The sequence below is a fragment of the Astatotilapia calliptera genome, chromosome 16, assembly GCF_964374335.1.
Source record: "Astatotilapia calliptera chromosome 16, fAstCal68.1, whole genome shotgun sequence".
NCBI classification, from domain to species: Eukaryota; Metazoa; Chordata; class Actinopteri; order Cichliformes; family Cichlidae; genus Astatotilapia; species Astatotilapia calliptera.
Window position 1 is genome coordinate 15,375,658 of NC_137437.1, and position 16,483 is coordinate 15,392,140.

The 16,483-nt window shown below is 40.7% G+C and overlaps 1 protein-coding gene across 2 annotated transcripts in view; it reads right to left on the minus strand.

Annotated features, from left to right (window-relative positions):
- The window catches only part of arhgef7a (Rho guanine nucleotide exchange factor (GEF) 7a), a 35,820-nt gene that overhangs the window by 5,968 nt on the left and 13,369 nt on the right, over nucleotides 1-16,483 (minus strand). Inside the window, exons 6-20 of one of the 2 annotated variants that reach the window (XM_026144493.2) lie at nucleotides 16,018-16,219; nucleotides 13,816-13,904; nucleotides 13,025-13,119; nucleotides 12,736-12,831; nucleotides 12,363-12,485; nucleotides 10,022-10,160; nucleotides 9,876-9,935; nucleotides 9,616-9,762; nucleotides 9,167-9,253; nucleotides 8,976-9,054; nucleotides 8,749-8,888; nucleotides 6,636-6,857; nucleotides 6,395-6,488; nucleotides 5,997-6,086; nucleotides 1,404-1,503 (exon numbers count right to left, since the gene is read on the minus strand). In XM_026144493.2, coding sequence (XP_026000278.1) covers nucleotides 1,404-1,503; nucleotides 5,997-6,086; nucleotides 6,395-6,488; nucleotides 6,636-6,857; nucleotides 8,749-8,888; nucleotides 8,976-9,054; nucleotides 9,167-9,253; nucleotides 9,616-9,762; nucleotides 9,876-9,935; nucleotides 10,022-10,160; nucleotides 12,363-12,485; nucleotides 12,736-12,831; nucleotides 13,025-13,119; nucleotides 13,816-13,904; nucleotides 16,018-16,219 — 1,763 coding nt within the window. Of the gene's footprint in view, nucleotides 1-1,403; nucleotides 1,504-5,212; nucleotides 5,569-5,996; nucleotides 6,087-6,394; nucleotides 6,489-6,635; nucleotides 6,858-8,748; nucleotides 8,889-8,975; nucleotides 9,055-9,166; nucleotides 9,254-9,615; nucleotides 9,763-9,875; nucleotides 9,936-10,021; nucleotides 10,161-12,362; nucleotides 12,486-12,735; nucleotides 12,832-13,024; nucleotides 13,120-13,815; nucleotides 13,905-16,017; nucleotides 16,220-16,483 lie in introns of those variants that run through there. The other variant, XM_026144494.2, reaches the window with a different exon arrangement.

Sequence of the window (16,483 nt, forward strand, 5' to 3'; positions counted from 1 at the left end):
ATAATCCATCCACAATACGAGGTTAGTCATTAATATACTGCAACAACATGGGAATAGAGCAGCTGCGAGAGAATTCAGCATGAATCAATCAATGGTACGGAAGTGGAGGAAGCGCAGTTTTTCGCTTTCCTCATATTCCAAAACGTGCTTCGTCTCTTCACTATTACTGTCGCCCAATTTGCAGACGATATTGCTTGCAGACGATATTGCTTGCAGACAATATTGCTTGCAGACAATATTGCTTGCAGACGGTGCGATGCTTTCGACCAAAACAGGCGCAGCTTGATGACACCATCAACATGCGCTATTGCGGCAGAGCGGTATAGTCAAAATCTCTACCTTTGGCCAAATTCATAGTTTCTACGGTATACTGTTTATACCGCCCACCCCTACTGACACATACCCTTATACAACTTATTTTACTCCTCACTAGACTACGGTTATATAAAAAAAAACTGTAACACAACTGTCATTTCAACACAGACCTCAAATGGTGAGGAGAGCCTTCAGCTAGCTCGCAGTAATGACGCAGGGTTCCAACAACAGTTTTCTATATTAGTATGAATCAACTGTGAATCAAGAAATCACTTAAAATAGAACTTGTCAGAAAAAGTGGTCTAAAAGCAACACTTCACACCATTATTTAAAGAAAAACAGATGAGAAACAAAGTCATTGACATCTATCAGTGTTGAAATTGCTACAAAGCCATTTTTGGGACTCCAGTGAACCACGGTGAGAGCCATTATCTACCAATGGAGAAAACTTGGAACACTGGGGCAACCTTCCCAGAGGGAGCCAGCCTACCAAAAGTACTCCACAAGTGCATCAACGACTCATCCAGGAAGTCACAAAACAACCCAGAACAACATCTAAAGAACTGCAGGTCTCCCTCGTTTCTGTTCAGGTCAGAGTTCATGATTCAACAATAAGGAGCTCTCCCTTGGATGTCTCTAAGGAGAAAACCGCTGCTGACCAAAAGTCCAGCCTTAAACCTGATTGAAATGCTTTGGCATGACCTTAAACAGGCTGTTCATGCTTTAATAAACAAACCCTCCAATCTGTCTGAATCAAAACCATTCTTCAAAGAAGACTGGGCCTAAATCCCTTGCTTGAAAGCAGTTCTTGCTGCCCGCGCGTAGCACAAGATGTTATTAGCCTTTTCCACACAGGGTCAGGTAGGTAAAATTTGATTATCTGAAACAGGTAGGTGTGTCAAATATGCAAAAAGATAAAATAAATAATAATTTAAAAAAAAACAGGAAAGGGGCAAATACTTTTTCCACAGCTCTATAAGCACCGCATACAGAATACAGCAAGGACTAAGCTGAGTATTACAGGATTTAAAGACATTAGGCATAAACCAGGATAGAAGCATGGAAAAGAGAGTCATCCATCATCTTACTTTTCTTCCAAAGTACTTTGTCCATTGCGACTGGGATCCTCCAAAAGTACTTTCTCCTCACCGGGGATGATCACATGGAGCCCTGTTTCCCTTTGTGGCCCTGTTTCAACACAGAACAGCTCTTCAACAGATGATACTTCCGAACGCAGTAAGCCAGTGCAGTCATCTTTGGTAAATGACTTTTCCTTTTTTAAGACCAAAATCCGAATTTTATTGGAATGACACACAGCATCCAAGAGACACAAACACGCACAGCTGGTTGTAGTTGTGTGTTAGTCATGCACAGACCAGTTTTCAGACAGAAGACACAGAGGATAGTGAAAGCAAATGGGAGACACAAAAACAGAGTCATGTGACCATTCGTCATACACCTTGGTAATTTGAAACTAGCAAAGACTTCACCATCTCTCCCAAATGAAACCACATACTTGTTCTGCAAAAACAAAGTCACATGAATGCCAACGTCTACCAAATGACAGATTTATTCAAAACTCATAATACAGCGTTTGGGACTTGAACACTTCAGCAGTGTAGAACAAATACACTGAAGGCGCTGTTTGCAGATAAGACATGGCTACATGTGTGAACTGAATACAACATTTGAGCACACAGAGGACAATGTTGGCTAAAGACAGTTAGTCTCGTCACCCTGCCTGTCCCACAGTTCGACTTAGTTTCTTAAACCACAGAATACACCTGTCACAAAATATAGCACATGATATAAGGACAGTGATATTCTTAGCTCAAATACTCATAGAAGATTGAATGGGTTTTTTTCCTTGCTCCAAGATGACTAGTATTTACAGAAAGGGTCATTATGTGCTCTTTAGATTTCAAGTCCACTCTGACAGTATTCTGAGCTGAACAAGTAGTTCACATAGAAATGTTCCTGTATAATCATGATCTCTCTCTCTCTTGCTTGTTTTTCTTTTTAAACCCCTCAATGCTATCAAAACACAGAGGGTGAGCATTTACACCACAAATGAGCATTTACTTTACAGTAACACTGAATACTTAAGTCTACCTTTAGGATTATATCATACACACTCTAGGCAGACGACAAAAAGTACAGAATTTTAACAGATTCTATCCCTCAACCCACCCACTGGCCTGTTACATGATTGTGCAAAAGAACTCAAACACTTCATGTCATAAATTCTGTGTAAACGTTGATACAGACCGAGAAAATTTCAAAAAGAAAACAAACGATTCTTCCAGGGATCATTTTGTAAACATCGGCATACAGAATAAAATATAAATAAATTTTTTAAAAAGGAGCATTTATACCAAATAATAAATACAAGAAGAAGAAGAAAAAAAAGAGCAGTTCAAACTGTAACATGGACCAATATATTCTATGTCACTTACATTGCTTACTGTAAGAGGATGTCAGCCTGTACTTTTAATATCCAAGACTGGAAAAATACTTCTTCATAAAAATAGTCATTAACGCTAGATAGTATGGGAAGCCTCACAAGCCGGACAACACGAAGGCAAGTCTCGGTAATGAGGCCACAGCATAGGTGCTAGTTTGTTGCAACAACAAAAAAAGAAAAAGAAAGGAAAAAAGAAAGAAAAGGGGTGATGTTTTCAAATGGCATTGAACATCTTTGTGTGGTTGAAATTGTCAGAGCATACAACAAGAGCTACACCCAGAGTTATTAGTTTCATCTGTGATTTTATAACCATCCTCTCCTGTCTGAGAAGCCTGTCAAGCTAGTTGACGTTGAAAGCTAGTAAACATGGCTGACAAGCTGTTCTCCTGGAACATAACGCGACTTCATGACTCAAAGTTGGACGCAAGTAAATGCTTCTTCCCATGAATGAGTGAGATAAGAAAACTGATATCAATTCATGCTTGCAGGGTTAGAGCTGGAGCTGCAACATGTTTAGCCAAAACTAGCATAAAAACCTAGCACAACTTAAAAAAAAGGGGGGGGGGCTGTCAGTCAACAAGCACCAGTTAGTTGGCTAAAATTAACCTGCTTAATTTTGTTTATTAAAACGGTGACATTTAAAAAGGTCCTAGCTGTTGGATTTATTACCGTTAGACAGAGGCAGACTAGCTCTTCTCGTTCTTTATGCTAAGCTTCAGAGTCATACTGAACGTGGGTGTTATCACTCTTCACACAGAACTTGGCAAGAAATGTAGTGAGTGCATTTCCCCAAATGGTAAGTTGTTTCTTTAACGTATGGGACACATATCCCCCATCAAACGAAGGCGTTCAATTTCTACTATAGGATTGTAACCGTTTTAGCTTGTAGCTCACAGACTGACACCCTTTGCTTGTTTTATATGAAACCTTTTATTTAAATAATTCATTAACTTGAGTATTAAACCATTATATAAATGCAACCCTGTGATACGGACAGAAACATAACTAGACATTAAAGGGGACCAATTAAAATCCTATTCTTATTCCTTGACTCTACTAGAGTGTCTTTGCATGATTATTGCTCATAATAATCCTTATTTAGCTTATACTGGTCCTTTGTGTGGTCTTGACTTTAATCCAAGTTATTTTAGCTCCTCTCCCTTTTAAGCCACCAAATTTCTCCTTATTGGCTGTCTTTACAAACAGAAGATGTATCAAGAAGACCCCTCTCTTTATCGTCATACATCTCGACGTGTTGTTATGTATCCCGAAAAAAGAACAAATGAATGTCAAACTAAGCTTTTAGAGCACTGAATCCTGAAGGCTGAGATTTTGACTTGTATTTCAAAGTTGAAACTGTATATTTAAGAGAAAACTGGGAAAAGCATAATGGATCCACTTTAAGATCAGACTGAGGATCATGCCTTAGAGACTACACTAGGAGTAAACTATCAAAAGGAATAGTAATAAAAGTCACTTCTTCGCTTAAAAAAAAAAATCAAAGGAAAACAAATTATGTCCAATTACTTAATGCCAGCGGTGGTATGTAGTCCTGCAGATAGTCTGTCCCCCCCACCTGATACCAAAGAGCTAGAATTATATTTGCAATGGTCACAAGAGACGTACTAAAACTATCTGTACATCTGCATACTACTATAGGCAAGTCTGAAATTGAGTTTTTTGGTCATTTAGACGGTCAGAACCTTATTATTTATCAGTCTTGGTAGAACGACTTTAATCAAATTAGTAACACCTTACTCAGAGAGTGAAGTGATAATCTTCTCTTTCTGTAGCAGCTATGGACAAAGGACAAAAAAATTGGACTGAATTTGACAAACTATTAGGCGCTGAATATTTAATTAAACCACTGAATATTCAGTTTGGACTGAACACACAAAAGCTATCTGGAATGTTAAATTTCATGCTGTCACGGGTTTGCAACACGGGTATAACTTCATGTTCTGAAAATTCTATTAAACGTCGATAATTTGGATATTGCATTTGCATTCCGTTATATTTTCAGACAGCAGGGGGATATGTGCCTGTACCTGTGTAGCATCTGTGCTATGTTTCAGCATACATACTCTAGAAACACATACTGGAGAGGAGTAGTACATGGTAAATAGAATACAGTCGTTCCTGAAATACATCTGAATATCAGACAGGAAAAGCTCAGTCCCCACTTCTCCCACCCCTGGGTCTCCCTCCCACATATTCCACTCTGAAATCCCTGTACTCTCTCCTGAGAGCTTACCCCATTTATGTTCAAACCAGGGGAGTGGTCACATTCAAGATAAATTAACAATAAATTATCAAACACCTACTGCATGACAACTACAGAAAGAGAGGAGGCACATAAAAGGGGAAATGGCAAAGGCAACAGGGAGATGCCTGAAACATCTTCAAACAAACTGTCGAAAAATAAATAAAACAAATAAATTAACAAAAAAATTGAAAAATCATAATAGAAAATAAATAGATAAATTAAAAAAATCTTTTTTTTTCAAACACATTGAAGAGAAAAGAGGTAAGCAGGCTGTACTTCACTTCACAGCACAGCTTGGCAGTACTGTACGGTCTTCAGTTCTGGTGAGAGATGCAGCTCTTGCGTGGCACTGAGCCCATTCTGTAACTGTGCGTGGTCCAGATGGAGTCATAGTCTGAGTCCTCTGAAAGGTCAGAGGTCAGTTCTGGCCGGGACACGCTGCTACGGCGGCCCGGCGAATCCACGCAGGACTGGTCCACGTCGGCCAGCACGTGGTTGTGCATCAGGTCGGTGCCCTGCCAGGCTGGGTGGAGTGGGCGGGGTTGAGAGTGATGTTGCGAATGCAGGAGGAGGAAATGGTGGTCGAGGAAAGACGAGTGACGGCACAGGGAGGGAGGGAGGAAGGAGGAAGCATACGCAAACACGCAACAAATGGCAAATCATAAAACCAATGGAAGATGCAGGATGAGACGATGGATAAAATTATAGAAAAGCATCAAATAAAAGATGAGGAAAGGATAAACTCAAGGAAAATAATGCCAAAAGTAAAGGAATGGAGGAGAAACAGGAAGAAGAAGAGATACTGTTAGAGGGGTCAGTACAGAATAAAGTTAAAGAAAGGCACTGAGTACAGAATACAGATGCAGCTGCTACAAAGAGAGCAAGATCCAGTATGAACCTCTCTTCTTTCGTTTGTATATCTGGACGGGTAAGAGTTTGTTTTTTTCTTACTAGAGTTAAGAGTCTGCCTGGTTTTGGCGCTGGTGCAGTATGCCTCGATAACTTTCAGGATTTGGGCGTCTTCTTCCAGAGCAGCTGTGCCTGAGAAAGAGACGGTGCCAGGAAAAAGCACATTTAATTCACATGCTAATGTCTTTGTTCTCTCACTATGAAAGAAATAGGAAGACTGATACCGCTTTCTTAGCCGTCTAGTGAGTAAAATGTAGGGAGAGAACAAGCTATTAGTTTAGCAGCACTGTTTAATCTATAAGGAAAAGGAGGTATACACAACAATATGCAGTTTTCCGTAGAGTCAGGCAGCAATTCAGCCATTTCTTAAATGTCATACTATTACTTTTTATGGAGGCAAAAAAGACTAAGCATATGAAAATAAAAGACTTTACACATACTCTTCCTCAAGGCAAATTCCTCTTCAGACTGTTTCCGCTCGGGTTTGCGCTTGGGAAGAAGTTTCTTCACACTCTTAGGACTTTTACTAAGATCCTGCACATGAAGGGCAAACGGTAGAATACTTTATAAACAGGCTATATTAATTTTTAAAAAAGGATCATTATTCATTTCACTAGCACATACAGTTTCTTAGCATTAGGATTATATAGTTTTAACATAAGCAACGTAAATCAGGTTTACCTCCTTGTAACAGAGGGCGGCAGAGGGCCGTAGTGGGGGTGCAGGTCGCAGGCAGCTCAGGCTCCATGGTTTGGGGGTATTTGGTGGTTCCAGTGGGCCCCACATCATGGTGTTGTGAGGTGTCCCATGGGAGGATGGGTGAGGCAGGGTGTGGTAGGTAGGAGCCACTGTCAAGGCCCTGTTCTCACCATGTCGGGATGGGGTGAGAGGGTGAGATGGGAGCTGAGGGGGACGAGAAGCAACAAAGTGAGTGAATTATACAATGAATATGTAGCTTGCAAAGAAGAACAATAACTGTACGGATTTACTCTTCATTTGTTTGGCGCTTACAAAAAGGTGTTTTTGCTGTTTCATACATGAGAATAGCAAACAAGCGTCACAACAAAAAGCAATAAAAATACTAATGTTTAATTTTTACCCCTGTTCCAAATTATCTTCACATGCCTCAGTATCTATCAAGACAATTGTTTACAGTGCAGGACACCCAGGGCGTTCCAGATGTTTCTATAATGTGAGGCAATAAATGCAAGCCATGTTGATTTTCAGAAAATTTCTAGGGGTTATAAATTGAGGGGAGTTGATTAAAAAAGAACAATCAGGTCACGGTCAGAAGCAGATGAATAAGTGAAGGACCTCAGGTCACACATTGTGAGAGTTCAAAAGGATGGCGTGGGCTACAAAGGCCATGACCAAGCTATTGCAGATGCCTGCAGCCACAGCCTAAAAAGATCAGTAATAGGTACAATTCCACACAGTCAAGGTCCAAAGAAATAGTAAACCCAAGATGATGCCCCTTCTCACAAGAAAAGTGTTACGTGAGGCCAACAGTAACCCACATGTCGCAACCAAGGCGAACCTACAGAAAACCGATTTCAAAACAGACACTGCTCTTCGGGAGCAGAGGAGTGGTGAAAGAAAGGTGAAGCGTTCAACCCAAAAATACATTCCCAGCAGTCAAACGCTGAGGTGTGAGTATAATGCACTGGTCTTTGTTTTTCAGCAAATGGGCCTGGAAACCTTGTAAAAGTTGGTGGAGTCATGAAATAGGACTATTATATCTAGATTCTCAATGAAAGCATAAGCCAGGCTACCGAAAAACTTGGACTTGAGCAGCAATGAACCTTCCAATAAGATAACGATTCAAAACACAGAGCCAAATTATTCAAGAAATGACAAAAAAATGGATTTGGAGTGACACACCCAGAGCTTCGGCCTGAACACTACTGAGAGTTTGTTGACAGAGTTACAGGTCATGGGAAGGAACCCCTCAAACCTTAGGAACCTGGAGAAATTAACTAAAGAGGGGTGGGCATAAACATGGTTACTGCGGTCACAATTAAATAATCATGACACCAAACAACTGAGCAGGAAATGTGTAATTCATACTGGACTGAGCACTGCGGACTGAAAAATGTCACGAATAAATGTTCGGTTGATTGTGGGCACAAACTTAAGACAAAAAATGCCTCCTTCAAGAAAACTAAATGTTTGCAGCGTCTTATTTTGTGAGGGGTCACCACAGTTCATCACCTGCATTCACCTCACCTTATCCCTAGCATCCTCTTCTGTCACAACAACCCTCTGCATGTCCTCTCCTTTACTACATCCACAAAGCTTCTCTGCAGAAAGTGTGTAGAAAGTTCTTTCCCTCCTGTTTGGCAGCTTCATATTCATATTTGAACCAGATATGGTATATCACGCTTCCATATTGAGTGTCCAGAGATCTACTCCTGGTTGGACATGCTAAAACTCCACTACATACATCTGTGACACAGCCCTATGTATGGCATTTAACTCATTTCACAGTGGTGTCACCAACATGCACAGGGGTACACCAAAAATAGAATTATATCAATTTGTTCTTTCTAAGGATAAATGCTAAATATTATGCATTTTTAAAGTTAATTTCAGTAAATGCAATTGTGTATTGTGGTCAATTCCAGTAAAAGTAATCAGCCACTTCACGTGGGTTTGCATCATCATTTGAGGTGATTATATGTATAATGCACTGTAATTAAAGGGTCACAGTCAGTGAGAAATCAATATATTCTGGGTTTCAATGAATAGAAAGAAAATGATCTACATGTGGGTATGTTAATCACTGAGTTCTGACCGTGTGGCAGGGAACAGTGAGTGGTTTGTGGCTGGGCGCTGTGGCTGCAGTGTGTTTGATTTGTCTGGTCAGGTGTTCCACCCAGTCCTGCAGGTCCTGCTGGTTGGTGCATATCACCAGGAGACGGTCAAACATTGTGCCTGCAGGAACAGGGACAGTATTGTTTAAAGTGTTAATAAAAATCCACAGGAATGAGTCAACATCTTGCTTGTAAAACGTGCCCTTACCATTGAGCTCGAAAGCATTTCTATGGGCTTCGCAATCTTCTAGTTTGGTTACTGTCATGCCTGCCAGGGGCAGTTTTCCCTGGAGAGTGAAATAACCACATCATACACATGACATGCAAGAAAAAATAAAACAAACAAATAATTTTTTTTAAATTTATTTTATATATATATAAATAAATGAGACTACTGACCTGGAATATGAAGCCACTCATCCTGGGGCTGGCAGACAGCATGAGGAGGATGTGGGGGAAGAGCATGAGGTAACGCTCATTTTTCTCCTAAAGCAGAAAGTGTAGAGAGTATGAGTAAGCATTTCTTTGTACAAATAGGATGCCTTTAGCTTGTATAGCCCACTTCAAAGTCTACAGATGAACAAATGGCTGCAGCAGCAAAGGTTAGGCAGGTATAAACAGTAACTGTTTTTAGCTTTAATTTAAATTTTGCGAGTTTTGGGACACATTTCTTTACCACTAACTTGAACTTTAACAGTAATTATTTTGACTCTTTGCATTGAACTAACTATTTGTACTATGTGTACAAAAGACTACAATTTATGCACTTTAATATTATATTTACAGGAAGCGAATATTGCAGCAGTTTATAGCAGAGCGAAGTATAGATGAAGGAGCCAAATAAATACCTCTGACAGCTGACTCTGGACCAAGACCTGGCTCATGTAGATCACAGAGCCTAAGGTTTTGATGTCATCCCCCTCCCACAGCCGGATGGATTCTGTAAGAATCTGCAGCTCCAGCTCCTTTCGTTTCCGCACCTCCTGGCACTGAGCCTGGCGTGAAAGAGACAGACGGCTGTTTCAAAATCTTTTCTTAAACCACTTCATTTCATAGAAAGTCTGGTTACGTGTTGTGTCTGTCTGGAGAGGAAGAGAGTTCAGCTTACCGACAGACTTTTGAAAGACGACATGCACTTCTGGATGTCTGGTCTGTCTGGGTGATTCTCCTAAAAAGGGCAGGCACGTTGTACATTTAACAAAAAAAGCTAAACACAGGAGCTGAAGAAAAATGGCTATCCAGTGACACACACACCTCCATGTGTCTCTCGAGCTCTTTAAGTAGTGTGGGGTATTTGTCCAGCCTCATAAAGGGTTTACTGAGGCCTGTGGTCAGGGTGAGGATCCCGGGACTGACAGCACCGCGCCCTTCCATAAAATCTCCCAATACATCACTGCAAGAGAACCAAAGACAAACAAAACATTTAAGCTACACCACAAACAGCATCATCACAGGGTCTGCACGCAACACATAAGTTGGCTTTGTTAGTTATTTAATAGTTTTAAGAACCACTGAAGGTCAAACCATCCTAATTGGCATTCTGATTGTGCTGCTCACTCCTGTTACCTTCATAAGGAGGCTTATGGAGGCAGCTAGACCTATTATTTCAATCAATCTGCACATTGTTTTTTTTAAAATCTGACTAATCTGACTGACTATTAATCTCTGGCTTACTTCCACAGCTTGTCTTTTATTCCGTCTTCCTTCTCTCACCCCAACCGGTCACAGCAGATGGCCGCCCCTCCCTGAGTCTGCTTCTGGTTTCTTCCTGTTAAAAGGGAGTTTTTCCTTCCCACTGTCGCCAAAGTGCTTGCTCATAGGGGGTCATATGATTGTTGGGTTTTTCTCTGTGTGTATTATTGTAGAGTCTACCTTACAATATAAAGCGCCTTGAGGCGACTGTTGTTGTGATTTGGCGCTGTATAAATAAAATTAAATTGAAATGAATTCATCAATGCTCTGTAAGAATGTCAGAAAATCTTGACTATTCCTCTCACTGTGACTTAAAGCCCAACGTGAGATGTTCACTTAGAGCCATAATTTGTTGAACAAAGATACTTTTTTGGTAATATTGCCTCTGTTCACTACCACAGAGGACTTCATCAAACATAAAACAATGTGTCAATATGTGAATTGCTTTTAGCTTTTTTTAGACACAGTCCTCCACTTTCAAAAGGCTAAAAACACATTTTTATAAAAAAATTGAAAACCCAGTTTTAAAAAACCCACCTCTCATAGCTACCTGTACACCCTGGACAGGTTGCCAAGCTGACACAGGGCTAACACAGAGAGACCATATACAGACAATCACTTGCACTCACAGGCAAAATAAGATTCATCAATTAACCTAACCCCACTACCTGAATGACTACGAGAACCCACCCAGAGAGAACCCCTCCCAGACACGGACACAGGGAGAACATGCAAGCTATACCCTGAAAGCCCTGACCAGATGGTGGAGTCAAACTCAGAACCTTCTTGCAGTGAGGCAACAGTGCTGCCCACTTTATAAAGTCCGTATTTTGTTTTTTAAATTGCTACCCATTTGTCTCATATGGTATAAATTTGAAAATCCTTAGTGAGTTATCACATTCACAAGATTTGTTTTTAGAAAACCTGACCTCTTACCTACACTTTGAGGTCGAAGTCACTGAGTTTCAAATTTGTTCAAGGGTTTTTTAATAGACGCACCTATGATATCAATTTGATATCCTATATCGCCTCATTCGAGTTATTGTGTTCATGTAACGACATTACATCCATCAGGCTCTCAGGCTGAGGGGTAAAATGATAAATAACACACTGCCTTTTCAGCACCTCCATATGGACAGCATTTGTTACAATCCATCCAGGCAGTAACGTTAGAAAGCCTATGGACACGTTTAGAATGACGGATAATTCAATAAGTATCTACAAGGCTGACAAACTTCATATTTCAGATGCGACTCAGGTGAGCTTCTACAGCTCACTCGAGATAATCTCTCTCAATTTTCTGTCCTCTAGAGGTCCTCGCAGCTCCTTTAAATTTCATGTTACTAAGACTGCTGAGCAAAATTTACATTCAGCCTATCACCTCCAGATAGAGTTTGTGCTAATGCGTCAGACACATGAGTGAAAGAGAATACTGCACTTCCTCTTCTGTTAAAGCACAATCTGTCCAAACACTGATGGAGCATTAAACTGTTACCTGTGTGGTCATTCTTGTTGTTCTTGGATCTACTTACTTTGCTAATGGCTATCTTCTGGTCACTTGTTTTAATAACTAGCTGACATGCATCAGGTGAAATTAAGCCATCTCACAAACTTAATGGTTCAGTGTGCCCCACCTTAAGCCTCTTACGATGTCCCGTCTGTAATTTACTACTGCAAATACATTAAATTTAAAAAAAAACACCTCAACAGCAGTGTGTGTAACAATGGAATATCGACTGGACAGTGATGATGACAGTGACAAGCCTAAACAAGAGGAAGCTAAGACCAAATTTAACGTCAACAAGATTTGTTAACACGGTCATTTGTACGACCTGCTGTGCCACGTGTGGGAAAGGCCGACGTCACTGTTTAATGATACTAAATACAGCTGATATGAGCATACCTGTATTGGGTGAGTACATTAACTGCAGAGGGATGGTTCGAGCAGTAACCAACATAGAGAGCCTTCATCTGTGGCATGTGCTTGAGGAAGAAGCTGCCCACCCTTTGTTGGCTTTCTGGAAGCCTAAACAGATAAAAAACAAAAATAAAAAATAGGATCGCAGAAGGTCAAAATACACCTATATTAACTCTCCCACACTAAGAAGAGGCAATATGCACATATGCAGTGTAATTCCGTAAATTTCCATAGTCTAAGTACAGTCTAGCCCAATATCCCTGTAGTACATGCAGCCCAACACTAGATGTCCTTCTGTGTCTTGAGAAACAGTGAAGATGCTGCTGCAGTGGGGCTGTGTGTGCTGGGAGGGACTAACTTGGTGCACTCCTCCAGTGATTGGACGAGCATCTGCTGGAAGGTGCTGATCTCTTCCAGGTTTCCCAGAATCAGAGCCACATCTGAGCTGCTCAGTCTGGAAGAAAAAGTGATGAAGTACGGAGATTGGTAAAAAAAAATTATTCAGTAACACGTACAAGTAAGCCAAGGACTTCTGCCCACTTAGTCCTTTAGATTATGCAAAAAAACAAAAACAAACAATTCACGTGAATTTTATACATTTCAAAAGAACTGCATGTTATGTCGCATTATGTCTAAGTGAGTCATACTTTTCAATATTCTGAAGAGGTCGCAGGTAGTTCATCAGGAGACTCTGAAGGTCCTTGGAATATTCAGTCTCTGTTTCTAAAATGTTCTGTAACACCTAAAAATAAAGGAGAGAAATTAAAGTATTATCTATAATAACAGACTTGTTATAGTCATTCAGAACGGCTATAACACTCATTCTGTTAAATATTTATTTGATTGCTTTCTAGTGCACACCAAAATACAAGATTAAAATGTGGATGTAAATACATAGTGTATCAATTATTTTCACAATTTCTGTCAAGGTAATTAATAACACAAGAACAGAAGATGCATACATAATTTGATCTTCAACAATAAATAAATGAATAAAAACATAGCTTTGGGTTCAGTGCTGACCTCCAGCATTACATTTAAAAATGGATTACAATGCAAAATATTTATAACTCCAATAAGGGGCAGTTTTTTTTTTAATAAAATCAGTATATTTTTTTTTAAATAGTCATTTAATGCAGTCGGTTGTACATAATCAGCCAAAAGACCCACATATACAGATAACCATACACAGAGTAGCTACTATGTGATAAAGATGCAGTGTGATAAAACAATTTTGCCCATCATGTAAGGCAAAATAACTGAGAGGACAGCTTCTTTCAGTGAAGGTCATTAACAGAAGGAAAAAAAGCAAAGACCCACACAAAAACAGGAAGACGTGAAACAAGAAAAGCCAAAGATAGTAACCACAGAGGTGCATGGAGGAAAATAATACTAACAGGAGAAAGCAAAAAAAAAAACTGTTAAGTTGCTTGCTTACCAAATTATAGTACGTCTTGCTGATTGCAGATGTGTCAAAGCCTTTAGGTGGGCTCTTAAGGGTGCCAGACTTGGGGGACACTTGTTTGTCTGCGATCAGAAGGGAAACAAATGATGTGATTGATGCAAGTATACACTGACCCTCAAGCTATTTTGAATTCAATATTACACAAACCACATCAACAAGCCAGTTTGTCTACCCACAGTTTATAAATCACTGCACACTTTATTAAGTACACCGTCACAGCACTAGGTTGGACCCCCTTATCCATTCAGAAGTGCCTTAATTCTTCGTGGCTCAGATTCAAAGTGCTGGAATCATCACAGTTGCTGTAGATTCTAACTGTAGCCTTTAAGTACAGTGAACTCACCGTTATATTTAAGAAACCAGTTTAAGCTGATTTGAGCCTCGCCATATGGCACGTTATCCTGCTGAAAAGCAGCCACGAGGAGATGTGCACATCATAATCATACAAGGATGGATGCATACTTCCATCCATTCCATCCATTCGCTTATCCTTTTCAGGGTCGCGGGGGGCGCTGGAGCCTATCCCAGCTGTCATAGGGCGAAAGGCAGGGTACACCCTGGACAGGTCGCCAGTCTGTCGCAGGGCTAACACACAGAGACAGACAACCATTCACACTCACATTCACACCTAGTGGCAATTTGGATTATCCAATTAACCTATCCCCACAAACTGCATGTCTTTGGACGGTGGGAGGAAGCCGGAGTACCCGGAGAGAACCCACGCAAACACGGGGAGAACATGCAAACTCCACACAGAAAGATCCCGGCCTGATGGTGGAATTGAACTCAGGACCTTCTTGCTGTGCAGTAACAGTGCTAACCACCGTGCCACCGTGCTGCCAGGATGCATACTGTCAGCAACAATAGTCGGTTAGCCTGTAGTGTTTAAATTAAATTACACTCAACTAACCGTGCCTAGGAAAAATTGCCCCCATCGCTACACCATCAGCAGCCTGAAACATTGATACAAGGCAGGATGGATCTATGGTTTCATGCTTTTTTTTGTCCTCATCATCTGAATTTAGCAGCAGAAATCGAGACTCATCTGACCACGCAACATTTCTCTAATCTTATGTTGCAGTTTTCAGCATGTGTGAATTGTAGCCTCAGTTTCCTGTTCGTAGCTGACAATAGTGGCACCCAATGTGGTCTTCTGCTGCTGTAGCCCATTTGCTATAATGTTTGATATGTTGTGAAATGTTACCGTTATCCTCGGTTGTAACATGTGGTTATTTGAGTTATTGTTGCCTTGGTATCAGCTTGAAAGATGCTCCTCTAAAGTGTGGCATCAACAAGACATTTTCTCCGAAAGAACTGTCGCTGACTGGACATTTTCTTTTACAAACCATTCTCTGTAAACCCAAGAGATGGTTGTGTGGGAAAATCCCAGTAGATCAGCAGTTTTTGAAATACTCTGACCAGGCCATCTGGATACCACTAAAAATATAAATTGTTTATACAGAAACCATTGGGCATACATTTATTTATTCCTTACGTAAATAAAGAAAACAACCCAAGCCAATTAACCGCCATGTTTTGGGTCACAGTGCAAGCAGAGTCATTTAAACTCCCACCAAGGTTAAAATATTCGAAATACGAGACACGGTGCACTTCTCTTGGCCTCAAGTTTCCGAACCACAGTTTTAGCTTGTTAAAATGAACCCTTCATGCAGAGAAAGCACATCTTGTGTTACTCGAAAACATCTTCACAGTGGCAGCGCTGTGTCACTGGCATCTCGACACAAGCGGGAAAAACAAAAGACTGCAGCAGATGTGGCACTACATTACTGTCACGGCATCGGGTGGAAAGATGGTGACAAAGGCAGCTGTGAAGCCGTGCAAATGGTTAGCGTGACAGAGATTTCTCTTTAGTATACTATTTTCCACAAAGGTATGCAGGGGCAGGAGATTTATTTAGAAATACGTGGACTGAAGGATGCAACTGCCAATTTTTTATGTTGCAACAAACACAGTGTGATGAATCACTACACTAAGGTATTAATATCTTGGTCTAGTGAGTCCAATTTTGGAAATAGCATGAGTGTCTCTAAATGTGAAATTTGTTTCAGAAATTCAACCAGTTAGTTATTAAAAGCACATCAGGAAGTTCTGCGTCTCCCATAAATTCTTAATCAGACCCTGTTAATCACTCATCAGGTTAGCCGAGGTACTTACCGGAGCCCTTGACCTCACGCACATAGTTGCTAGGAAACCAGCCAGTCTTGCCATTAAGCATCCCTTCCCACCAGCCGCCCTCCTCCTGACGAGTCACGCTGATGAAATCGCCCTTAGCAAAGGTGAGCTCATCCTCGTTGGTCTGCTGGAAGTTGAAACGTGCCTTGACCAGCAGCTGCTGTCCGCTGTTCTCTGACATGTCCTGGTGAAAGAGGCGGGAGCGTCAGCAAGGAGGAGGAGAAGCCAACGGAAATGGAAATAGCATTTGTAACCACTACTATACAGCAAATCTTACCATCTATAACTATTGAAGTCTTTGCTCTGATTTAACTAAAATGTGATAAACTGATTATTGCTATTAATATGTTGTGACAGACAGGCTGACCTGAACTGGTGCAAAATGATGGATTTCAGTAAGAGACAGTTCCTGCAGTAGAAACCTGAAACTTCTACAGTTCTGGTGATA